Below are 27,413 nucleotides of genomic sequence, written 5' to 3' on the forward strand. Positions count from 1 at the left end.
CTGCAATTTCTGGTCCCTACACCTACCAGATGTGGTGGGTGGGAAATAGTTCCTTGTACCTTTAGAAAGCGGTGCCTCTTGTAGCCATTCCATCTGTCACCCTCCTAGCACAACCCCTACAATTAAAAGGAATCGAAGGATCTCCACTGGGTTTTGCTAGGTTTGTGGTCACAGCAAGTTGGAGCCACCAGGTCTGGTCCATCTGTACAGTCAGGCTGGGTCCCATCTCAGCAACCATCCATGATACCTTCATTCTGCTGCATCGGCTTCAGTATCAGAAGCCTTGTGCGGTGTCTGGGTCTTTCTTAAGTTCTGACGAACTCTGATGAACTCAAACAGCTCGGCTCCCTCCCATAACTGCTGTTCGTGCTTTTTTTCCCTCTGCCAAAAAAGTAAAGAACACCATAATTTACATAATGTTTCATCAAGGGCCCCTTCATACTTTAAGGCTGGGTAAACATTGTGATGATTGAACTGAACCATCCAGGAAGGATGAACGATTCTCTGTTTTGTTCGCTAGTGTAGCTGTGATGACTTCCTGTAATAGCATGAGGGGCTCAATGATGAGCTGACCCCCCCTGGAGAAGCCAGCTGAGGGGAAGCGGCTTTAAAGGAAATCCCCTGCGCACCTTCTTTTGGTTGGCACTAGGCATAGACACATATATATATATAAATATATATATATAGAAGCTGCCGCATTTGCCTTTGGATCATACATCAACGTACATAATATATATTAAATTAAAAATCATAGATTTCATACATAATAAATATTAAATTAAAAATCATATATTTTATGTATAGGGGCGGCAGTGTCTCAGGAGGCAGACCGGGTTGACTTGTAACCGGAAGGTTGCTAGTTCTATCCCGGTGTCGAGCTGTCCCTAGGCAAGACCCCGGACCCTAATGGCCCTTACACACCAACCAGATTATCGGTCGTCGGACAGTCTGGCGGGAAAAGGCAGTCAGACCGATTTGGTCATGGCCGATTCAACCTGTGCAATCGGCTGACAAGAACACAGACGTGTGAAAAGATCACCGACGGCTTTGACGATGGCCGATCGCACAGCACACACCAAACAGACTCAGGTCAACGATCTCGACAGACTGTCCGACGACCGATAATCTGGTTTGTGCGTAAGGGCCTTAAGTGCTCCCGAAGAACTGGCGGTTACCTTGCATGTATGACACGGCTGTCGGTGTGTGTATGAATGGGGGAATATTAGGCAATGATTGTAAATCGCTTTGAGTGGCCACTGGTTAGAAAAATGCTATTTAAATGCAGTTCATCTACCATTTATATATACTTATTTTCTTACTCCACATAAAACCTTGAATAAAACTGACTCATTGAAATGGGTTGAACAATGTAAATGTAATGTTAATGCAATGTAAATGAGATTGCGGCAAGCAGCAACATTTCCATGATGTTTACATTTCTCTTCTGACCGCAACTGACTAGTGGAAGCGCCATTATGGAAAACAAATGTTCTAGGGTTACACCTGGCTTCCCAGTGAAACCAGGAGGAGAGACGATAGTAGCTGCCCCAGATCATTAAATACTTAAAAACAGTTTATGTGGCGAAAGTGGAAGAAGGGTTGTAACTTCTATCCTAGTGTCTCCTCCTCTGAAATAAAGTAACCAAACCGACAACTAAACCGTTGTGATCCTTTAAATGTATAAGTGCATGGATAGAGCCAGTTCTTTGTGCATATGAACAAAGAAGATCTGGCAGCCTTACCTCAAGATGTGTCTGTTGACGTTTTAACAACACCTTATCCAGTGGAGTCTCTCTATCCTGTCCCTCTGTCCTCTCCGACTGCTGCTTCTTTCTTCTCTCAAGGGCCTTCTGCAGCTCAGACTTGCTGCTCAGCACCAGGCCTCTGTGCAAAATGTAAAATTAAAGCCAAACTACTCCTGGCCAGCAAACGTAATCAGCACACTACTTCTCCTACTGAAAGGATGAGGTGTGACTGCAGACCAGTTCATCTAGGACCCGAGGCCATATGAAAACCAGATGATTACAATACACAGCAATCAAAATCTTGACTTAAAGTCGCATCATGTAAGGTTGAGATGGATTGTGAATGTCATACCTTATTAGGCTTGGACTTCAGAATAAATATAATGGAATAATACCCCCTTCCCGCCAAAATAAGGGTTTGTTTCAACCATGTGTAAAACCTACAAAAAAAAGACAATAGACTCCTTTTCCAAAGCCAGAAGACGATTAAGCCTTTCTAGAGTTTCAAGCTCGACGTCACGCACACACCGGAAGAACAGAGTTAGTAAACAGTAACAAACAGTAGAGCAGCATGGAGGCCAGCGGTTGAGCCATGTTATGCATAGTAGATTCTTTGAGGGTTTGATATTTGGACATAAATGTGCCCCACAACTGAAAAAGGTCATTCAGGAACATGATTTTCCTGCATTTACACGAAAGACGGTGAAGAGTCCATGTAATGTGCATTTTGCTTTAGGATCAACTTAGTATATCTTTGCAGTTATCGACCAACTCCTATAACCTATTATGAATTTGGGATACCTCGGAGCCAGTACTCATGCATGTCCATGGTCATATGGAAAGATGGCACCTGGAAGTTAGGGGAAATGTTCTGACTCATATTTTGAGGGATTGTGTTATCGTGTCCTACTCTTCAAGATTCAATAGGAAATTAAGTGGACTTTATACTGAGCGTGTTGGCTCTCCAGTGGATCCTACGCCCATCCTGGTTTACATCTGCGTGTCTAATAGCGGATGAGTGGTTGTGGCTTGAAGGGTGGAGTGAGAATGAGTCATCATGCTTCTGGCACTAAGTTGTGGTTCAGCCGGTCTTAAAACACATCCATTGGTTTGTAAATCCAAAAATGAGGTGGTTCTAAATATGTTACAATGCGCCATTTCCTATAAAGACTTGAAAAAAGGTAGCTTGTGGAAGTCTGATTTGATCAACAGAGACTAAATAAAGGGGCTGATTAAAATTCCCTAAAAAGAAAATTGAATATTTTTTATCCGATTGTTCCATCTGGCTGGTTCATCTTGCACATTCAAAAGAGTCAAATCAAAAAGAACGATGGGTCCGTGAATTACGCTAGCCTCTATTGGCAGGAACTGGGCCACGTGAGCGAGAGAAGGTGTATGATTGCAGTCTGAGAACCCACATGCTGGAGAGTGACTGAGAAAGCCTAATGCATACTTAACGAGGCCAGCATTACATAAACCATGAGAGCAAGCCAGTGTGTCCTCTTACAATAGTAACAAAACAAGGGACCGTTGGATGAGATTTTGGCTCTGATCAAATAGAGAAGGATATTGTTACATATACACGTTGCTTGTGACATACTTTTTGTGGGCCAGTAGCAGTTCTTTGTGGAGCTCTTGATGGGTCCTTCCAGCTTTGGTTGGAGTGGCCTGACCTGGGGAGACGTCAGCTGAGCTGTTATAACCGTCATCCTTCTCCCCGTTATCTATCGGAAGAAAAACCATAATATCAACCCGGAATCCAATCCATCACAAACAATGAGTAGAAAAATCCTTGTCTAAAAGGGTTAAGCCATTACGTCCCAACTGACCTCTCGCTTTAGGGTGTCTCTGACAATGAGTGCGCGCGTAGTTTGAAGAAGAGCCACTGAAAGACATGGTGATGGAAGGGCATAGGCTAAGCCACTCCGGAGTGGACGTGCAGAGGGGCTGAGAGTGAGACAAGGCGGGACATGGAGTATAGCCCCGTACACTAAACCTGGAGGCACAGCGCTTTCTGCATACTGGCTCCCTGCCAGGAGTTGTGGGGGGCAGAGGGGAAGGAAATAATGCCTGGAAAGAGGAGAGGTTGAAATAAAATAAACATTTAAAAAATGACAGCATTCTTATCCATTTAGGCCTACTCATGCTTACAGAAATTAAGCTGTAACTTGGTTAAATTACAGTCAAATATCCATGAATTTAGAGATAGAGAGAGGGAGAGGGAGAGTGAAAACTACGTAGGCCTATACAAACATTACACACTTTTTATATACAACCATTAGAAGAATGCATATGCTAAGACTATGGTGAGCATGCTTAAACCTGTGCTGATATGCATTACAAAAATAGTATGTGATTAGTCATACCTGTGATGTGGAGTCCTGAAGTGCTTCGTAGTGTATCGTCTGACAACATCCACAATCCACTCAAACGGACACGCAACAATACCAATCGGTGTTGTGTCACCTGAGAGCCTCTACTCTTCTCTGAATCCACTGGGGGGCAGTGGGCACCATTACAAAAGCCAATGAGGAAGAGAAGTGTCTAATAATCGAATAAAGAAAAACTCAGTGGTGTCATCATGTTATGAATTACGACTACTCTAATTGGGTAGCTTTTTTGTGTAATTTTAGTTTTAGTATTTTTTTTTAACATTTAATTGTAATAAAAAGTATACATTTACTGAAAGTGACAGGCAATACAAGTCCTCGTTTATTTATTAAAGGTTGAGGGTTGTAAAGGAATGCATTAAAGGAATACTATGTAATTTCTGCCACTAGGGGTCTCTCAATCAAAACACTAACAAGACACACAGTTTGATGATGTTTCAACTGCTGCTGAAGTTGAAGTACTCCAGGAAATGAGAAAGGCCAGAAAATGGCCGGTATGGGTGCCGCAGATTTTCTGATTTCAGCAACTGTGATCCTACTTAAAGCAGAAGAGCTAGCGTCCGGTGAGCCGGTGTTTTAATAGGTTGCTTATTCTTTACAATATACGACACATATTCAGCAGTTAGGGGACAAAACAAAGGCCAAGTTGAAATGCTTGCCACCAACACAAGAAATGTGTTGGTGGTTATGGTTTATTATTACCCGCATACAGACAGTGGTTTGAAGCCCAACAGACAACCATATATAAAATCAGTAGAAAAACCCTTTATCACAATTAGATAAACCTTTATAGAAAACAAAAAGGTCCAGTTAAAGATTATAATACACAACGGGAAACTAATATATTTGACACATTACAATATACACCCCATCTATCATTCTGAAAGATTACTGTAATGTTTAATTGAAGAAGAATGTAAGAATGCAAAACCAACTACAATAATAAAACGAGATTAATCAATGAACAAACAAACATCATATAACAGCTATGGACCACTATAAGCTTGAAAACATGTTACACATTCTCAAATCGGAGGTACTCCAGATCTGTTTATTGCCCCATAACTAGATTACAACTGTCAAAGATCAGGGTGTTTCTCCTTCCGATAACATCTGTTAATGCTTCACTATGTTAGTTTTCCAATTAGCAGCCACTAGTGGTTTGAGTTGTAGCTATTACTTGTCTGAAAATGCGGTGGGTTCCCTGGTTGGATTGACCCATAGATGGGCATGTTTTATTCTTGAGAAACTTTGCAGTTCAGATATCTCAATGGAGCAAATAATGCAGGATTACATTAACATGTAACCCATGATTACAAAACAATACATTCGGATTGAATCTAATGAAAACCTTTTAACCTTCCTAGTTGAAAGCTGCTGGGAAATATATTTTGAATAAACATTGAAATTAATAATACATCTGTCAAACTGGGACAAATCACTGCAATGATATGGCTTCAAGTGGCAATGTCAAAGACCTCCGTTTTGTTATTTTGAGGCCGCTATGTCCAAATAAAATAACTGTACGCAGCTACGCACAGCCTGATGCATCGCCACACTCTCTGAGGGAACCGCTGCTAGGTGATGGAAACAGTGTCACTAACTGCACTGTTTGTGATTTGAATACAAGGGTGAAAGTCGCCTGCAACACCCGGTTTGTAACATTCATAATACTGCAAATACAAGGGCTTTCATCAGCGATAGTGACTCAGCTGACATTCATTTTAACCAAGTTCTTTGGAGGTCTTCGAGATTGACACTTAAAGTAAAATAAGTGTTGCAAAGAAACAAACAACATTTAGTATGCTATTTTTTGCATGTGCTAGGGTGAAAATACAAATCAAATACATGTTTAATTAAGTGCAGTGCGTTTTGTGTTATTTGCAGCTCGATGCAGATAGAGCAGAAAACACACAATAAATCATTAGCATGAAATGTCCAATACCAAACAAATAAAATCTGATGAGAAACCTGCATTAAATAGTGCAGTAAATTGCACTACACACAACAAATACCTTTCAGACCTTTGTGATGTACCCATTAATCCTGTTTTTTGTTCACCAAGAAAAATACACTTTGAATCCATAGATTCAAGTATGGCACAAGTGAAAGGGAAAGAATAACTGGTCGGATTAAATCAGGGTTCAAATACTAGAGCTATCTGGTATCACCATCGATGTGATAAAGAAACAAGAAAAATATATACTTCTTAATAGGGGAAGATCTGTAGGAGAAGATTGGTGTGGCATCTAACTTAGGCCATTCAAGTGTCTCGGACTCCAAGTACCTGGTTTGTGTAGATGGAATGGAGGGTCAAGTCATATTTTGTGATCGGTCAGCCTTGTGGTAAAAGCCACAAGATCGTTTTGACTTGAGATTGACTAGTAACCTAGTCAGAAGCAAATCATGGACTACAGTGACTGGTACTTTGTGCTGAAATTAATGTTCTTGCCCGTCACCTACAAACAAATACAATACGTGTACCTGGGTTAAACCTTTCACCAATCAGAGTAAAAATAAATGGATTGGACATAACCCCAATTCAGTTTACATGTAAATATAAAAATAATTAATTTAATTACATGAAGAGGAAGCTTAAAGGAATATGACAACCACTCCATTCAACATTTCAATCAAGAGTGACCATCCAATATGTCAATGAAAGGGCGAAGGGGGAAATGAATCAGTAGCAACAAAGGGAATGGTTAAGGGGCACAGGAGGTCACAGCAACCAGACAGTGATTTAACTTTACTTGAAGGCAGACTGGAGCTCCCTGAACGCAGCCTGTTTGGTCTTCTTCTCCTCGAGCTCCTTCTTTTTGGACTCCTGCTCTTCGCGGATCTCGGCCTCAAAGCGATTGGATTGATTGATAGCTTGAACCTGTTGGTAGTAGAGTATAAAACATATTTAGCCTGTGTTTTTTGCTTTAGTTTAGTTCAGTGGATTGCAGTCGCATCACAGCTCCTAAGGCTCTGACCGGATGTCCCACAAAGGCTTTTGAAATAATGCTGAAAAATAAATAATCTATTTATTTGGCTGACAGTAGAGAGCACCAACTGAGTGTTAGGTACAAATCAGATGCACTTCATTTATCCCAGACAGAAAGAAGCTATTTTTGTGTGCGTGTCTAAGTGTGACTAAAATTCCCCACAACAAAGTTGTTGGCAATGTTTTGCAGTTGTGTTCTGCTCATGTTTGCTTTGTACAGAAACTTCTGGGACTCATTTAGCCTTTGTTTGCAACTCAGGAATCAGTTCTACTACCACGGCGGCTGAAAGTGGCCTGCAAGCGCCCTTACTTTTGCTTCAAAGAAGGTCTTCGCCCCCTTCACCCCCTCGGTGGAGACGTCGATCTCCGAGAGACGAGCCAGGACACAGAGACCGCTGTCTTCCGCTAATTCCCCAGCTGCTGCTTTCCTGAAGATGAGTAAGAACTGTAGAAGAACAGGAGGTCAGTATAAAGCTGTAAAAACGCCACGCAAGTTTAAACAGGTTGTGAGGAAGACTGCTCTCCCTCTTTACAATGCCCAAATCATATCAATTAGCTTTAACAAAAAAACAACTTCAGTGGAAGTTTGGGCTTTACATGGGTCGGAGGTTGCAGGTGTTTGTGCATCAGTGAAGAGCTGGGTCGTAGCCCCCCTCATCTCACCTCTCTGAAGCTGAGCTTGTTGTCCAGGTCTTCATCCACCTCCTTGATCATGTTCTTCAGGCCCAGATGGGTCTGCGGTGCCTCCAGCTTCTCCATCATCAGTTTAAGCTCCATAAGATCAATAAAGTTGTCTTTTCCTGCGTCGAACCTAGCCACAAGGAGGATAGAAACGCATAACATGAAACGTAACCCTATTTATATCCTAGATTAATGTAGTTTATAAGAAATGGCTTCCATGAGCTTTTAGTGAGTGAATGATCTGAGAATATCCGTTTCGAGTTTACAGGGCTGCGTCTGCATGAGCCAATTGAGATTTTATACCGCTACCGGCTAGGTAAGATTGAACCCGTCCCAGTAAGTAGGCTGGAGACTTCAGAATCAATTAATTGGTTGGCCAATAAGAGTACAGATACAAACAAAATGTTCAACCCCTGTAACTTTGGGTGGCCATGTCTTACTGAACACCTTGCAATGCTTGGCATCTGTCTACCAGCTTGCTCACAACCCTGACAACCAATCATCATGGACAATACTCATTCAGTCTTGTTCAATACTACAATGTTTGCTTGTGAAACTACTTTGTATGTCAATCGTGTCAATCACCACCATTGCCCTCTTAACCATCCCTGGAAGGATAACTCCACCAATCTGTGTTTCTTCAAGATTTTTTTTCTTCTTTGTTAACTAAGGATGTTTTTTTCTTGCCCTTTGGGGCATTAGGATTAGGGGGTGTCATAAATATATGGCCTGTAAATCACCTGCAGTTTCCGCCCTTGGTGACGGTACCTGGTGATTAAGAGCTATAAAAAATAAAATGACATGACTTTGCTTGTCAATTTGATTGAACATAGTAGCAGCACCTTCCGTCTGCAGTAGAATAAAGAAGTAGTAAAAATAAAAAATCATGTATTTTTCTACCATGTTAACTTTTGAGGGAAATTCATGTACGGTTTTTCTTTGATGAACCATGACCTGATTCTTAAGATTCCTTGCTTGTCTTTGCTTGTCCTGCACACCAAATCCAGCTGGTAAATACGTGAGACTGATTTCTAGGACTAAATAAAGGGTTCAGAAGCAATTATTGTGGGATATCTAAAGGAAAGTGTATTTTGGTGAAAAACACCGACAGGGTGAGCGTTATGGTTTTCTTTTCACAGAAAACGAAAATATAAACTAATTGTGCGCAAGTTCTTTTTTAAGCTGAACGCTTTAGAGGAAATGCAACATTACCCAGCTTCCTCAATCACAGCGTCGTAAAGGACGCATGGACATCCATATTTGGGCAGATAGAAGACTTCCCCTCTTGCAAGAGCAATGGCCTCTTCAACTTAATATCCCACACGTTAAAACACCAGTAACACCCATATCGACCATTCTAAATCAAGAAATACTAATCGATAGAAATGTCACACCCTTAAAAGTGCCGTGTTCGACATGTCGCGTCATTATCACACCACAAGTTGTGATTGGTTTATTAGCCAGGTAAATAAGAACTGTGAGCTTTACCAGGGCTGAGCCACAATGTTCAGTCTGATCCGTTGATACGCCCATTGCTGGGTAGGCTACTTGGTTGTTTCAAGATTGAACTGAAAAACCATTAACACCACAGTAAAAATAAGGGTCAATCGAAGCTCCTTCAGAAAGGCATGTTGTCATGTTGGACTCACTGTTTAAACATCTTCTCCATGTCTTTGATTTGCTTCCTCGAGAACTCCTTGAACTCCGTGTAGGGATTTAAGACCTTCATGCTGGGCTGGAGGTGCTCACCCACTCCCTCGTTCAGTTCCCCGCGCCGCAGCAGTTTAGCGCCCAATTCCGAGTCGGCGCTCCCCGTGGAGGACTTCTCCAGCGGCTCCTCGTTCGGCTGGATCATCCCGTCCACAGCCACGGCTTCTTCAACTCCCTCCTCGATTTGGAGTCTACGGTTCAACTTTGACGACAACTCGTCTGTGGCCATTTTCAAATAGTGTAACGTAAACGCTTACTTCCAGTAAACGCGCGCGAAAAAACACGTCTTGGGCCGACTCATACAGTCTGTGAAGCACTTAGCAACCTGCTGCTGGGTGACTCCTCCCGAAACGATGGGAGTATGGGGGTTGATAGTGATAAGAAACACAGTTTGCCAGCGTGGAGGAACTACATTCAGGCGGCTGGTTGCGTTTCCCCTTGGTTCAGCTACGTACCAGAAGCATCACCACGCCTTTTAAAGGCACACGTGTTCAGAGCTAAAGGCGGAGCGCGGGACAGGACCGGAGGCTGCAATTTCAGGACCGCGGTCACAAGACCTCCGTCTAAGAACCTGAGACGCTGTCTGCTTCGGGACGCGAGGTTATTTGGACTTGGATGGCGAAGGAATGTTTAGTAACCTCAAGAATAATTCATGAAAACGGGATGAAACACAACACGTGGCTCACCTAATGTCTAAAATTAACCATTTCTAAAAAATGAACATTCCCTGTTTGAATCTATAGCCTATATATCTGTAGTAGATGCTGATATCAAAACATTGCAAAGATCTTATGAATTCTATTTCACCCGGTACCTGATATATATTTCGATAATATAGTTCGGTGCGGAGTAAAATCTTGTGTTAACGTTACTTGTACTGCAGGGGGCGTGCTTGCCCTGTGCAAAAGACGTATGAATTAATAGACACACACACCCTGCCCCACGGCACGAGAAGCGCTCTGCTGTGGCTGAAGACATGCCCAAAGCCTTCAGCTGCAAAGAAAACCTCCGTGCTGTAAAAAAAAACATCAATCTTTCAAAATATATTTTTGGAAGAATTATCACCACTCGTCAAGGCACTGCAAGTATTCAACATTGACTTGCAACCCGAAACATATCCACCAGCATTGGCGTATACACAATAGACGCAGACAATGCCGTTGCATTGGGGCGGGGGAGCAGTTTCCCCACCAGCCCAAAAGAACCGCCGGGCTCTATCGCTGGAGGTGGACGTTTGCAGCAATAATTAAGTCCTCTGCGTGTTATTTATTAATCATTCCATAAAATTACATGAATTTGAATTCTCATTGGAATATAAAGTAGCCTACATGTACACCCATCTGCACCATGGTTCTTTCATGAACTCATTTAATATCAGATACATATATAGGCTAATAAAAATATCTAACAAACATATACATTTGAATAGTTTAGTAAAAAGGTTTGTTTAAGAACAAAAGGCGATTTGATTTGAAAAGTGTGCTGCTTAACCTTAAAAAGACACAGAATAAGATGAGAATAAGAGCTAACTGGAGTGTTTAGCCGTGCTAAGCGTGCAGTGGTAAGCATAAGCAGCCCATTGACCAGACCAGCCCAGAGGTTAGCTGAGCAATGGTGGGGGAGATTTAAAGTAACACTACAAATAAAAACTGCTGGGCGGCTTGTTCCTCTCCCTTTGCTTAATAGAATCTCACTAAGGACACTCCCAAAAAGACCTTCCACTTAGGCCACCCAGCCAGCCGAGCTGGTCACATCACACAGATGCACAGCCAGTTAGAAAGGACAGAACTCTGTGATTGAAGAACTGAGACATGATGAATGCTTGACTGAAGTGACTTAACGGTCAACCGTTTCCGATTTAATCTCTTCAACGCCTGCCTTGACATAGTAATCTCTCAGCTGACCTAGAGATTCTAGGGTTTAGCGATCTACAGTTGTGACTTCCAAAGTTTTTCAGCATACACATTTTCTACTCTTGCCAGTACAATATTATGCATACTTTTAATATTACTAAGCAAATGATTAATGTGCGACTCACCAGGGGGGGAGGGGCAGTGGGGGTGGCCAGCAATTGTGTATGGCCCATGCCCCTCCTTTGATGGATAGGTGAATTCTTTCAACAAATCTTCTTTCACAGCGCATTTGACTCAGTCACTCACGATTGAAAAGGCAATCGTGAGTAAAACTCGAATTAATGAAAGTAATAGCATTGCTCTTTAATCTTACAGCACCTTTAACTTTTTAACTTGCTTTATAGTTATATTGATTGAATATAACATATCCTAATCGGACGATTAGTTAGTATGCCAATTATTCACGTAGCCCTAACTGTAGCGACTATATAATTAGCATACTTCATAAGATCATAACCCAACTTTTTAGGGAAAGAAAGAGGCGGAGACTCGCTGGTGTACATTTCCCGGGCAGCTGTGAACGTTAACGCACAGCACTTCTGTCATCAGTACAGCATCAGCATCTTCTGCGGTCGCGCTGTCTGCACGAGTGATCCGCGAGGCGAAGCGGGGGAGGACAAAGAGAGAGAGAGAGAGAGAGAGAGAGAGAGAGACGGAGAGACGGAGAGAGACTGTAGGCTACGACAAAAACAGGATGATAATGGAGTCGGGACGGCGGAGGATATCGGATTTACAGCAAAGGACTGTTGGAAATTGACAGAGGCTTGCTGTTGATTTGGCGTGCTGTATTTTTGTATTTGATTTGATTGAAATCTGCCTTGACCTTCCCATTTGCCGAAGCGGTGGAGACGAGCACCCCGCGAATGCCTCGGATGGAAAATCGGGGTCCACCGCTGGCGCTAGGCAACAAGGCGCATCTCTCCTGATAACGGTGATAACGGGCATGATGAGGAACGCACTGGACTGATGGATGAGTTTGCAACGCGGCTTTAACACCCCCCCATCCCCTCCCCGTCGACTGTGAAACATAGAATCCTCTTCTATGGATTCATTGCTTCATTTCTGGTGTAGCCTCGAGGAAAGGAAACATTAAGACAGCAATATTAGTCCCTGGTCTTTGCAAATTATTCATCGTTGATACTGTATGGTGCTTTTATTGACGTGCGGTAGCATTTCACTTGATTGATGTATTGCCCCTCGGTGTTGTAAAAAAAAAATGGTCCCCATATGGTTTAGTTAGTGTATGTTGGACCCTATGAAAGACAGCAAGGCCCGCTTCATTACAATAACGCTGGAAAGAAAAGGGGATTCTCAATTGGTAATTAACAAATGTTGGATACGAGGGCTCATTAAGCCACAGCAGGGCCACCAGACATCTCCAAACCACAGCACAGCATTCAGCCATTGAGAGAGCGTTCCTTTCAGTGGGAAGAGAGAAAGGGAAAAAAAAACAAAAAACATGTTGCCTTCGCAAGAAGCCTCCAAGATTTACCATGACAACTACATGCGCAACTCCCGCGCCATCGGGGTGCTGTGGGCGATCTTCACCATATGCTTCGCCATCGTCAACGTGGTGGTGTTCATCCAGCCCTACTGGATCGGGGACAGCGTCAACACGCCGCAGGCTGGCTACTTCGGCCTCTTCCACCACTGTGTCGGCACCGGCTCGCCCAACCGGGAGCTCACGTGCGTGGGGAGCTTCTCCGACTTCAGCTCGATCCCGTCCGGGGCTTTCAAGGCAGCGTCGGTGTTCGTCCTGATGTCCATGGTGCTGACCCTCAGCTGCATTGCCTGCATGATGCTCTTCTTCTTCTGCAACACCTCCACGGTGTACAAGACCTGCGCTTGGATGCAGCTCCTATGTGGTAGGTGATGGACAGCCCCACACGGGCTTTAGCACACAGGCCTGCATTGTACACTTCCATAGCCAATTCTACCAACGCGTTGTCACCCTCACCTCTATTGGCCTATAGGTGTCTATTTGTATAGGGTTATTGGTTCTATTTATATCGGTTGCATTCTGTAACATTGGGCCTACAGTATAGGTATCCGTTAACATATCCAGGTTTCATGGTCTTCTATAAATCAAGACAAGCGATGCAGCAGTCATTTCCGCATGCAGGTGGATGGTAGCCATCAGATACGACAGACCCACTGTACCTTACAATGGATTTTGTTGTGTGGACAAAGTTTGGTTGTCATTTATCCAAATGGTAGTCCACTATTGGTTAACTCTCAACCCAATTATACACACACTGAGTCGGAGATATGTTCCAGAAGGCCTAAACCACCAGCTTTTATTATTTGGAGAGATGATCTTATTCAGATTGGATTACTGTTCGAACATGGGATGTTTCCTCATGTGTGGGGATTGTCCTGATGAGATGAGGATTAGTATGGCTAGTGCCTGTACAATACATGATGAGACATGCCAAACGTCAGAATTTATGCATGTTTCAGTGTGTGTTTGTGTTGGTGTGTGTGTGTGTGTGTGTGTGTCTGTGTGTGTGTGTGTGTGTGTGTGTGTTTGTGTGTGCGTGTGTGTATGTATTTGGTTGTGGTAGAAGTGAGTGGTTGATGGTTGTCTTAATCCTGTGTGCCTAATGAACCCCACCACCACCATTCTTGCTCTGCTCCACTGTGATTATCAGCATAGCCCTGACAGACCCAGCCCTGTAACAACATGGAGTCCTCAGCGAATCAGCGTGGACGAACTTGGGCCAACATTCGAAAGTTGGCTGTTGGTGTTTGTCGAGGCAGTCAAGCAAGCACCTTTGAGGAATAGAATACAATTCACAAGCAGTAGCTGTAGCTGAAGCTATAGCAGTAGTTTCTACTAGAGCATAGCAGTAAGCAGGCTGTCTGTGCAACAGATACAGATACAACACAGAAACATATCAAGTGGTCCAACCTGAGAATCTGCTTGCATTGGATATTAAAGTGTCCAGATTTGAATTGAATGAATGATTCAGCATCATCTTCTTCATCTTTTTAAGCACAGGTTCAGAGGATGATTATTTTTAAAGACGGCAAACATTTATTTTTAAGGCTGGGATGAAAGGGTTGCTTTGTTTGTTGTTCCCCCAACGGGCAGTATTGAAAACCTTTACCCCGTTCCTGAGAAAAACAATTAGGATTATATGTAGCAATACCTCCTGCTCTCCCCTCCCATCCCCACCCCATTCCTCCCTAGCCTTCCCTTTCCTCTGTTCCTCTTTTAATCTCCCTTCCGCTTCTCCTCCCCTCCCTCCTTATTAGTCTTTTATCCGACACTGTTATCCAAACTGACTTATGGCGAAGCGGATTAAAAATCCTATTCAAAATCAGAGTAGCTACAAAAAAACCTCCTCGTGCCTGACAGCCTAGTTTAAAACCATTAGAGTGCGCCCAGGAATCATGAATACTAGGCTAGTATTTTTGTGCCTCACATCTGACCTGTCGTCTGCAATATTTAACAGAACTAAGTGTGACACAGGCCATCACACAGGAGGGAAACTTTCCTTGGACGAACAAAACACACACACACACGCACGCACACGGCACGCACGCACACAAACCACACGCACGCACACTCTAAATCCTTGTCTATATGCCCCCTCTCCGACTCTGTAGCGCCTTCCTCTTCTACTCTGTCATAGTGCGTGGGAGAGACTACTCTCCCCGACTGTATCCACCCCTTCCCCCATATTCTCCCACTCTCAGCATCTCTCCCAGTCTCCTCTTTCCCTCCTTTTCTTCGTCTACCCTCTTTTCCCCCCAGCCTCTCCCGCACACGGGAAGAAAGAAAGACATAATAGTATGTGAACAAGGAGGTCAGGAGATGGTTGAAAGAGGTTTAAGAATGCGTGTGCCTGGATGTACTTGCATATGTAGGTCTACATGCATGTGAATGAATGGCTTCAGCCCGCGTTTGAATATGCTGAAAAGAGCCTGGTTCACGTGCAGCCTTCCATTCATTCACTCACGCACTCCGCCAACGATAGAGCCGTTAGCCGTGCATGCTAACAATCGGGTTCTAAGGAGCAGCAAAGCTTTATTAATGGTCTTATCGCGCTCACACACCGCGTGAAAGGCCAAGGCCTTTATAGTTGGGATGCATGTATGGAAAGCCACCAGGGGAATAATTAATCTCACTTTCCTCACCATCTGGCATTTAAACATTGAGCTTTGAAAGCAACCTGGTGTATATAAGCAGCAGTGTGAATGCCTGCCGGGCATTTATGAACACCACCCGGCACTTAAAGGGACAGAAATACAGTCATTTATTTCAGATTATGTTATTAAGGGTTATCAAGGTGTGCTTTAAGAGAATCAGTGAATCCTGTTCCATGAAATCCATTGCGTTCTCACATCATTGCAGTCTGTCGGTTTCCCTGTATTCCTTCAAGGCAGTTTACTGGGCGGAGCCAGTATCCCCCTCCCGGCTGGGTAGCCATGTGGCTCACCACTTACGTTACACGCACATAACGGCCGACGGTGCAGCTCTGAGGAAGTGCAAAACACACAAAACAGCGAGTGAGCCAGTGTGTGTGTGTGTGTGTTGTTTGTGTGGGTGTGTGTGTGTGTGTGTGTGTGTGGGGGGGGGGGGGGGGGATTACAACACGCCCCTACAATTCTATTCAATTCAATTCAATTTCATTTTTACAGCCCTTAATCACAGGTACAGTCTCAAAGGGCGTAACAGGCCATATATTTATGACACCCCCCTGACCTTAGCCCCCCAGAGGGCAAGAAAAAGCTCCTCTTAATTAGAAGAAATCTTGAGGAGGAACGCAGAGTGGGGGATCTCTCCTTCCAGGGATGATCAGGAATGCAGTGGGTGCCATAATTGACAAACATACATACATATATATATATATATATATATATATATATATATATATATATATATATACAGGCAAATGGGTTGCTGATCCTGAGTCTTGCCAAGAGTGAGTTTATTAGCTGATTCTGGGATGTTGGGTAGGGCTGTAATGGATAAATCCCTCAGGTGATATTTCAGGTTTTATTATAGGAATATCGATCCTGTTGCCTGGCCACATGCCTGGCAAGCTTCTTCCCTAAAACCTAAGGTTTGGTGTTTGGAGGGTATACGTCAGTATGCACACATATCATATTAACCAGTCAGGTTTTTGAAGCCATGGCTGATGCTGCTGATAGGTGGAGGTAATCAAACCAAACAAACCAGTTAATATTTGACACTGAAAGGTGCCCAGATTTTAAATTTTAAAAAAACTAAAAGCCAAACTTTCTTTTTTATTGTCTCTAGTGTTGGCATTGCTGTTAGCGTTAAAATACATTCAAATCAGGGTTAAGGTGAGAATAAATGGTGGATGGCATGTACATTTAGTATAATATAATATGCAACAAACAAGATGTGAGTTAAATATCAGAGAAAATGTTTATATTATTCAATCTACAGGGTTTAAATGATTTACTGATGCTTATGGAGATGCCCTGAATACTATCTTATTAAATAAAGCAGGAAATTTAACAATGGTAAGGCCCTTTCAGAAGCTAGGGATCTCTCTCCACACCTTGACTCTATAGCCAGGAGGGCTGGTTTATTTTTCAACCGACTTACAGTGTTCAAATGACAAGCTAGGAGTTAAAGGAAACAAAGAGCTGTTTGGTGACACACAACCATACAAATTGCATGTGAATGTGGTCCAATATACATGTTCTATTGCTTTAGTCAATTTCATTTTCAATTGAACAGTGTGCCAGTGTGTGTGGATGATGGCTAGTTTGAGCAGCCTCACCTGGCCCGAGTCAGACTGATTGGGCTCTGGGACCGGTTGATGCTGCCTAAAGCAGCCGTCGTCCACACACACTCCAAACACACATTCCAAACAGCATGACCACACTGAGCTCCTTTTGGACTTGGCTGTGTGTTGTGATCAGCAGAGTATCCTGTCCGGGAGAGTAATGATCACGAGTCTGCATCCCAGCAGTCAGCAGTATATTCGGTAGCACATATTGCTGATCAGCCCGGGCGGAGCAACTATGACTGAAATAGTGTTAAAGCTCAGCGTATCAAAACCTGATCATCCAGATACAATAGAACTGCCATGCTCCACTGCTCAAGAGCTCGTTGCATCCTCGCCGCGCCCTAGAATGATTGTTTGTGCCAGTGACACCTTATCATTGATATATCGTTGATACGGATGAACAGAACCAGAAAAAAGATATTAAATTGAAGTCCACCGCACTGCAATCAATCTTGTTTGCCCGACTGACTGTGTAGCATTTACTTTACGTTAAAAACAAGAAACATGTACACACAGGTTAAAGATAACGAGATGTATTATAAAAAGAGGTGTGATTGGAGGGAGTTTATGATTGTGCGATGGTCGCAATACTTCCTATCGGATATGGGCAGGTGTGTGTTTGTGCTAGTGCATGTGTTGAGAAATTAGACAGGTGTTCGTCTGTTCCAGTGCATGTGTGGACACTCATAAGACAGGTGTTTGTCTGTTCCAGTGCATGTGTGGACACTCATAAGACAGGTGTTTGTCTGTGCTAGTGCATGTGTGGAGACATACAGATGTTTTTGTTCTAGCGCACGTGTGAAAAGATACAGGTGTGTGTCTGTGCTAGTGCATGTGTGTAAACACATTAGACAGGTGTGCGTCTGCACTAGTGCATGTGTGGAGACATACAGATGTGTGTTTGTGCTAGAGCATGTGTGAAAAGATACAGGTGTGTGTCTGTGCTATTGCATGTGTGGACACATGTCTTCACACCATGTGATTCAACAGATAGCCCGAGGTGGTAAATACGGGCTGCAGTAGTGGAGTTAAATATAGAACAAGAGGGAAGGTACGAGAGAAAATGGAAGAAAGGAGGAGAGAATGGCAGGGGTATCCCCATGGGAGACCTCCCCCCCTCTTCTCTCCCTCTCTCTCTCTCTCTGTCTCTTGCTCTCGCTCTATCTCTTACTCTCTCTCTCTTTCTCCCGCTCTTTCTCTCTCTCTCACTCACTCCTCTCTCTCTTTCTCTCTCTGCGTCTCGCTCTGTGTTTGTGCTTTGCTTCACTCTGAGATTTCTGGCTGGCCTTTCCCCACCGAACGTACATGTTTTAATTATCAGCCGCTTAATGAATAATTCCTAAGTCACCAGGGTGTTTCTGAAAATAGCCTCTAACGACTGAATAATACATTCCTTTGACCCATCTCAGCATTGTCACTCAGCATGGGTGGAGCGAGCGAGCGAAAGAGCCGAACAGAAAGAAACATCGTTCCTCACTCCATAAAACATCATGTCATGTTTCACTCATGTAGGAGTCCTCTTGTTCACATCGTCCATCCCGAACCTTCGTTCATGTGAATCAGTGGAAGGGCATTCGGCCATGAGGAACATGGATAGGGGTTGTGTGTGTGTGTGTGTGTGTGTGTGTGTGTGTGTGTGTGTGTGTGTGTGTGTGTGTGTATCTGTGTGTGTCAAGGTTGGGGTGACCCCATGGCACACAGCTGAACATCCATCTGCCTCTGCAGCCATGTTCTCTAAATCAGGGGTTCCCAACCCTTGACTTTCATTAAATTGTCCTCTAGATCAGTTTTCAAAGTATGAGAGAGTGAGCCCCCCCTCAGAAAACAAATTTCAGCTGAGCCCCCCCCCCCCATTTTTTTTTCTTTCTAAATCCCTGTGTTTTGAAAGATCTTTTAATTATTTTACACATTTTAAACATCTCTGATCATATCTAAAACATCTCTGATCATATTTTATACATTTTAAAGATCTCTGATCATATTTTTTTGAAACATTTTTGACACATTTTAAACATATTTTTGAAACATTCTAAACATCTTTGTGCATTTTTAAACACATTTCTTAACACATTTTAACATCTTTATCTAAGCATGTTTTTGCTTAACGTTTTTAAAATACATTTAAACATCTTAATCTGTAAACTGCTTCTTCTCTTAATCTGTTCAATTTTAGTGGGAGCAATGAGTTTGCGTAGCTGTGTTCGAAATCGTTCCCTATCACGGATATAGTGCACTATATGGGGTGCTCTCCATTTTTTAGTGGTGTTCGAATTCTCAGTGGTAAATTTCATGCACTATATAGTGGACTTAAAATACCCAAAATTTGAGTGACCATACGATATTCCCTACATGTTACTCCCGTATACCACAATGCAATGCGGTCGTGTTTTCCGGAGAAGAAGAAGCTGAATAACCGTGAAAACGAATAGAAATGTCAACAATTTATTTGGGATTTAACATAGAAAATGTATTGTTCAAAATTAATTTTAAAAAAACTTGATCAAGGAAATGTTACATTCAACATCAATACAACCTCCAGTTTTCCTCGTGGGTGCCCGGTGTGAGTACCAAATGTGTTCGGCTGCCAGACCGGTTCGGGGTCCTGCGCTTACAGATGACGTATCGACACTTGACGTATCGACACAAGCCAACGGACAAAACCCGGAAGGGTTGTTTATAAACGATGCTCAATCAGTTTTGGTTTTGAATTCATTGAACGGCGCCCGTTCTCTCACAAAGCCATTGGAAATAAGTCTATAAGCGCTGATGAATGCATATTTTTATTTTCACATGTTAAAGTAAGGATTGCCATTGTTAAAGTTAGATATTAAGACAGTATTTTCTGTAATGACAAAAGTACAGAATTAATATTTTCTATATACATTTTCTAGTTTCTATTTACTGAAAATGAAGAGCTTGGACAGTCATATGATTGATGAGATTTTATTTGCTCATACAAAACAGAATAAATAAGACAATACATACAACTGAGGAACAGCTAAATGTAAATCCATAATAAAACAGCATGTTTAGATCCCATGTTGAATTGAGGATGAATTCATGAATGTGTTCATATTAGATATTCATCCTAGTCCTTGAATATTGATTTTTTTTTAATGATTTTCCAGATGTTCACTGACTTGTATCCTTGCCTATACAACTAATAACAATATAAAATGTAACATTTTCCTCGTTTCCACTAGGGGTATCTTTGCTCTACAATTTAACAAACATCTGTAAAATAGTAAAAAATTCAAGGTAGGCCTATAAGAATGTATATAATTCATGAATATATCCTCAATTGGCCGTGGGATCAAAACATGCAGTTTTTTATGGATTTACATTGAGCTGTATGTGTGTATGTGAATTGCAGTGTATGTGTTTGGATACACACACGGGCACGCACACTGACATATTAGTATATTATTATATATTTTTTTATTCATGTGGCCTGCAGTGGCAATATCGCACAGGTGTATTCCCACAGGCTCTGAAAACAACAGTCATCAAGCCATATCTCCACTCCTCTCGACGGGAAGGGGGGGGTGGAAATGCCATCTGAAAGAAGCAGAGGTGTGCAGATGTATTTATCTTGAGACCTTCAACTTCATACAATTAGTCTCGTCAGGGATTTGTATCCATATTTACAATTTAAATGTACCTATGATCTTGGACGGCAGATGTCATCACAGTACCCCCCGTCGTAGCTGTCGAATATATTCCTTCCAATTTGCCTCTTTTCCCTGTACCAATATATCCTAAAACAGAAAAAAAGAACAACTTCTGGTATCATGGTATTACATAAGTATGACAAAGCAAATAACAAGTTATCTGTATATTTGTTGCAATTTAAGGAGGTTACAGGAGACAGATTAAAATACTTCTACAGAATGTCTAAATTCAAAATAAATCCATCTCAATTCAGTCTCATAACTCACCTTTCAAAAAGTCCAAAAACTTACCTATTTCTTAACGTCCTCTCGCAATGTTGCCCAGTGGTAGGATGCCTTTATTTTGTCCATTGTCCTGCGCCTCCCTGGATGACCTCCAGTGCCCAGGTTGTCATGGCACTCCCGGAGGACATCACGAGCCCGCTCATTAGTGCACACCACCAATCTTACATTGTTTTTGTGCCTATAATACAACTCCTTTTAGTTTTCCATTTAGAATATTCCCTCTCATTTCTTTTGTATAACAACATTACTAGTAAAACCAACAAGTTTTTAGTCAACTATTAGGGGGCAGCCCTACTTCCTTTATGAATGTGTATGTACAATCTGTGGTTAGGTAACATTATGACAACAAGTAGCTTCAGGAAATCTAGTGAAATTGCCAAGTTACAAATAAAGGAACTAGATGGAACTAGATGTTTTGTACTTGGATGTTTGTTTAAAATAGAAAAAGTGTAACGCATTTGTCACTGAGAAAGTTAATATTTTAAACATCTTTGAGCATTTCTACATTGTCGTGTTATTATGTCACACATACACAAGCAAAATCAAACGATAACATTCTGAGGAAAAACAAAAGAAATCGAATGGCAGTAAATAAGAAATATATTATCTTGGTGGCAAAAAAACAATTTGCTATTTTTTTTAGCACAGTTTAAAGTATCTGTTCGATGTGAAATTCCAACTCGCAACAATGCGCAAGTCGAATATGGTTTCATAAAACAAAATAAAATGCAAATGTTTTGGGCAGTACTTGGAAGAAAAAAGCAAAGGAATAGCGCCAATACAGAATACTTCCGATAAACTGGCTCAAATGTGCATTTGTGTTTGACACACTGTGACTTACCTTTCAGAAAGTAGGTCTTTGAGACCCTCCTAATGTTGGCCTTCCTGCTCTCTGGGTTTGGGGCGGTTGTTGTTAAGCTGTGGTATGTTTTTAGATTGAGGTAATGCTTGACTTCAGTATAAAACCCTTCCATTTCTGTGAAAATAAATGAAATAAACAAAGACAAAGGCAGTTTTCTGAATTAAGGCCAGAAAACAATTAATTCAATGGTATTAGGTTAAGGGTAATTATCACCTACAAAAGCCCCCCACACACACACACACAACTTCATACAAATTTAGTTCATTTTCAAAATTTCTATCTATTTTATTTATATTGTTTTTGCTTTATTATAAGTTGGCTGTAGTTATTTTGTTTTATTTCTCAAGTATGCTGCTTCGAATAGTTTGTGGCGTGTTTAGTCACATAAAAACGCCTCTTTTATTCATAGATTAGAAAAGAAAAGGAGATCGTTAATACAGTACTTACTTAAAGAGCGGAAAAACATGTCAGCGTTTTAGTATGCGCATGCGCATTTAATGACATCGTTTACAGGAAGTGCGTCATTATTGCGCATCTAGGACCCCCGAACCGATCTGGCAGCCGAACACATTTGGTACTCACACCGGTTTGTTTACATGATGTGGGCGCATCTGTCTGCGTCACACAAATACCCGGCTCATTTACTGACGCAAATGACGTTTAGAAATGTTCAGCGTAGTGTCCGAATTCTCGTTTGTTCGTCCCTATATAGTGCACTATATCATAAACACTATATAGGGAATAGTGAGTGAGTGAAAAGGGAACGATTTCGAACACAGCTCGTCTCCGTCTTTGCGTTTTTTTTGCGTTACTTTTTCTGGTATCTTTTTTTCTCACGTCGCGCCCCCCCTGAAGAACTCTGGCGCCCCCCAGGGGAGGCGCGCCTCACAGTTTGAAAACCACTGCTCTAGATATTTAACGAACCACCTCATATCCAAACGGTAGAAAATAGATTCATACGCATGCAGCAGCTGAGCAATATTTACTAGCGCCCCCCTTAACACAAGTATCACTGCAAGAAGGCCATAGCGTGTAGAAAGCAGTGTACCTTTATTTTTAGCAACGCTGACCATTCGCCTTTACTCTTTGGGTTTATTTAGGAAACACAGATTAACAAAAAACATCAATGGTAAACATTACAAAGGAAAACAAAGAATGCACAAGACAACACTATTTTTGAAACAAGCCATTATACTATATCTATTGATCAATAGTTAAAATATACAGATTTTCTATTATGTTTAAAAATACCTATCTTATGTACGTGTCTATTTAGTATCAAATCCCACGCACCACCTGCAGTACCCCCGCGCACCACCGGGGCGCATGTCCCGCAGGTTAAAAAAAGCTTTCTCTAAGTGATGGTTTCAGGGAGCAGAGCTTCCCTCAACATCACAGTAATGAGAGAGATTGTGTTTCTGAAGTAATATGTGGAATTTGAAGCATCGTCATTTCCACCGACGAGAGCCTAGTGTGGGAGCCGAGATCGCGTTTGTCCACATTCTGCCAAATCCGAGGCGCTTCTGTGCGTCTGCCGCCCCCTCATTGTCATCGACCAAATATGTCGACCTTTTCAGAAGATCGGGTGAAGGGAAGGAGAGAAGACAATACGATGAAGCAGTGATGTAACACAGAAGACGGATAGCTATAACTGCCGTGCTCTACTGTCAGAACCTATTCCCTCCACCCTGTATTGAGAGCTATGCACGGCTGGCCAGATCATCCTCGATGCTTCCTCATAGCGTGAATCGAAAAAGACTGCGAACGCTCGCATCGACTCACTTTGTAACGCTGTTCCACAGTTTTTTACGGCGTAGTCTGAGATATATTTGGACTTGTTACATAAGTCTTTCCTTCAACTTCTCCCACACATTCCTCTTGTGTGCGAACACACACACACACACACACACACACACGCACACACACACACACACACATGCTTTGCTGTACATTCACCATGGACTCATGTGTTCCCAATGCATTCAGTTAAGTAACACATCATGTTCACCCTATTTGAGACAATTTGAATATTGAGGTGTACAAAAACACACTCCTCATCCCTTATTCGGTTAATCTGTGAGGACTTGTTCAGGTGTGGCGTGGTGAAGCAGGGGTGGCTGGGGAGCGGAGATCCCTGGTGATGTCGTGTCTGCCCCGTCCCCGCCTCACGCGGGGACGGGGCAGATGTGTACTGGCGCAGGTGGAGCACGGTTCAACCGCAGCTGAGGCTTAAAGGAATATGAACAATAAGCTCCCCTGCGCCAGATTTATTTGTGCATTAAATGGTTTATGATAGAGTGACATAGACAGGAAGGTATGGGAGATAGAGAGGAGGACATGCAGCAAAGGACCACGGGCAGGAATCAAACCCGGGTCGCTGCAGTAAGGACTGAGCCTTTAGTGGTGCACGTTCTACCCAGTGAGCCTTTTGAGGAGATGAAAATGCTGTATCCCCTTGTTTATGTGTCTAGTTTTTTTAGGATCCACAATATTATCACGTATATAATAATATATAATATAAACCACATTTGTAGTGTTCAGGGCTGTGTCTTGTTCATGAAATCATATCGACCAGGAAATACAGCAGAGGAAGGCGATAACGCATAGCTAAACAAAGTGCAACACAGTGTTTTTTGAGTTTTCACAGATATTATTGAGCCACTCCTCTATAATATGAGGTGATGACATCAGGGATAGCTGTCAGTCATCTGCAAACCTCACATTAACATTTGAGCTGTGTGTTTCCACACAGGCGTGGGTGAACTGAAAGTACATTAGGGGGCTGATCACGCAGCCCTGAGGGGCTCCGGTGCCGAGCGAGCAGTGCAGAGGCCATGACCCTACCTGGGGGTCTGCCTGAAAGCCTGTCCCAGGACCATGAGCTTTAGGGCAAGCTATCCAGGAATAGTATTCTCATTCTTAGACGCTTCGAGACATGAGACAGCAAGCTGTGTTTCGGACCCTCATGACCCTCTCTTTGCTCGGATCACACCAAGGGCTATGGGGGATGATGCCGATAGATCGTTCAGGCATCAATCGTTCAGATGGGAGTTTTTTTTTTGTTACAGGGACGATGCGTTCTGCTTGAAGAATGAGGGGGGAATACAGGTCTCACACCAGCACTTGCTTGTATTCGCCATCAAGCTCTGGTGTTATTCATAACCAATGAATAACCATATTTCTATAATCACACGACCCCTACAACCAACCTGCAAAGAATAACATTCCTCCACACACCACAAACGTCTATTCATATTTGTATCTATTTATATTCAACCTCCTTCCTTTCTCTTATGCCTGCCTCTCCGAATGCCTCCAACCCCCTTCCCCCCCCCGCTCGCTCATCTCTCGCTTACTCTTGTGTTCTGCTCCCTCCCCACCTTTCTCTCTCTCTCCATCACTCCCTCCGAACCATCCTCTGCTCACCTCCCCCACCACTGCTGCTGCTCTGGCCCAGGGGTATGCTTGGTGCTGGGCTGCATGATCTTCCCGGACGGCTGGGATGCAGAGGTGATCCGGGACATGTGCGGCGAGCAGACCGGGAAGTACTCCCTGGGCGACTGCTCCGTGCGCTGGGCCTACATGCTGGCCATCATGGGCATCCTCAACGCCCTCTTCCTCTCCTTTCTGGCCTTCGTTCTGGGCAACCGTCAGACCGATTTCTACCTAGACGACCTGCAGACAGACAATAAGGGTAATAATACTTTGCTACTTGTCGTGCATGTGTAAAACACAACATAACTGAACAAAATAAAAAGGTGATGATTGTCTTGTGGGCTGGCACCTAGCTTCAGAGACAGGATTCGTAGCCTTTGGCTGTATGGAGCTGGAGTGTTTGTTCTTCGTGAGAGGTTGGCTGACATCAATTGCAGAATCTTTCTGACAGTTTTCAGCATGTTGCATCATGGTGGTAGAATCCCACAGCTTGTGTAAAACAATAACAAGAATAAAGACGAGAGAGAGTAAGTTAAGTGACTTAGGCTCTGATTACATGAGAGCAATATGGGGATTCTACAATCCACACGCTGACAGAAATCGCCACCTGTTGTACGTGGCACAGTTTACGAGGGTTGCCCGCTTAATATGCAGACACACCGATTTCAGGTGTGTGAAACCTCCCAGCAGAAGAACAGCTACTTCCCTTCCCCACCAAAAATCCCCAGACCCCATTGTGTTTATTAATATAAGTGAATCCTCGAGATTCTGGCCAGAGTAGAACCTATTGCTAACCTATCTAGAATGAATATATTGACACAATTCAGAGGTGGTTTGGACATCAGATGCATACCATCTCTTTTACAACCCTTCCCGCCTGTTTGGTCGAACAATTCTCTCAACAATCTCACAACAGTTTTTTGTGATTTGAACAAAGAATAAAAACACAAGAGAGAATTAGGAAGAAGCAAGGTGTTGAAGACATGAGGGGAAATCGTGTTCTCAGGTGTCAGAAGGTGTGGAATGGAATAGAGAGAAATTGAGAGAGAGAGAGAGAGAGAGAGAGAGAGAGAGAGAGAAGGAGATTGCACAAAGATGGTCGCAAATTTGTGTCCGCTTCAGTCATGACTTTAGATTGTTGAGTAGGCCTAAGGGAAATTATGTGGTGTTTTGAAGCAATTACACATGACTACATGCTGATATGGATTTTTCTGCTGTATAAACAAATTCTTTTATTTCATTTTCAGATTTTGCAGTGTCAAGGGTAAGTTAACTTGGAACGCTATCTCAATATGTATGCTTCGGTGTGCAATACATTGTTTATTCTGCATACCATCAAAAAATGGGTTTGATGAAAATGAGTTATGTCATCCCCCTTCAACTGATGATATATTAAATCAAAAGATTTAAAGAATATATACAATTACTTTAAATACTTTATATACACTTATATAAACTTACTTTAAAAACATGTCGTGTATGAAAAATGGGTATGGGCAGCAGTTACATTGTAACCCAACTGCTGCCCTTTAAAGAGGAAGCAATGGGTGTAGAAATGTGGATTTCTGAGTTTGGTTCCAAACATTAATTTGTTAATTTGTCAATTTTTCAGATCGAGGTACGGGACAGACTAGAACCACGATACGGAGTCCAGCGCCTTCACTGAGGGACAATTCTCTTCAGTTTTCTCTTATTTTCTTCATGTTACCTTTTTTGTTGTTGCTTCTTTTCGCTCTTTCTCTGCTGTTTCTGTGCTTTCTCCTGCTTTCCTATCCCATGTTCTGTCCTCTCCTCTGTTCCCTTCCCTTCTCCCCTTCCCACCTTGCTCTGCTCGGGTCTGCCGCTCTTACTTTCCCTCCTCAAGACTTTTCTACTTTACTCTGTCCTTGGCTCACTCTGATAAGGGTAAAACCTTACATTGTATAGCATTCTGTTATAAAACTAAATACAATAAATTGGAT

The 27,413-nt window shown here is 42.6% G+C and overlaps 2 protein-coding genes across 2 annotated transcripts; one reads left to right on the plus strand and one right to left on the minus strand.

Annotated features, from left to right (window-relative positions):
• Positions 1-4,781: 4,781 nt before the first annotated feature.
• On the minus strand, positions 4,782-9,947 carry efhd2 (EF-hand domain family, member D2). Its single transcript, XM_079738000.1, has 4 exons — positions 9,455-9,947; positions 7,788-7,935; positions 7,435-7,569; positions 4,782-7,016 (listed from the first exon to the last, which is right to left on the minus strand). The coding sequence occupies exons 1-4, from the start codon at positions 9,742-9,744 to the stop codon at positions 6,885-6,887; spliced, it is 705 nt and encodes a 234-aa protein (XP_079594126.1). The 5' UTR covers positions 9,745-9,947; the 3' UTR covers positions 4,782-6,884.
• Positions 9,948-12,887: 2,940 nt separating this feature from the next.
• Positions 12,888-27,118, plus strand: LOC307077479 (LHFPL tetraspan subfamily member 4 protein-like; the record flags this gene model as incomplete). The annotated part of the gene is made up of 4 exons (XM_079738907.1): positions 12,888-13,293; positions 25,475-25,711; positions 26,700-26,716; positions 27,065-27,118. 4 exons carry the CDS (start codon positions 12,888-12,890, stop codon positions 27,116-27,118), a joined length of 714 nt encoding a protein of 237 aa, XP_079595033.1.
• Between the last annotated feature and the right edge of the window lie 295 nt (positions 27,119-27,413).

This window comes from Pollachius pollachius, assembly GCF_949987615.1.
Source record: "Pollachius pollachius genome assembly, chromosome: 6".
Lineage (NCBI taxonomy): Eukaryota > Metazoa > Chordata > Actinopteri > Gadiformes > Gadidae > Pollachius > Pollachius pollachius.

Excerpts from the sequence above, each read along its gene's own strand:
- efhd2 (XM_079738000.1), bottom strand. The coding sequence starts at position 9,744 with ATGGCCACAGACGAGTTGTCGTCAAAGTTGAACCGTAGACTCCAAATC. Across the intron at positions 7,936-9,454 it reads ATGGAGAAGATGTTTAAACA|GTTCGACGCAGGAAAAGACA; the intron begins GTGAGTCCAACA and ends CCTTGTGGCTAG. Across the intron at positions 7,017-7,434 it reads AGACCTTCTTTGAAGCAAAA|GTTCAAGCTATCAATCAATC; the intron begins GTAAGGGCGCTT and ends TACTACCAACAG.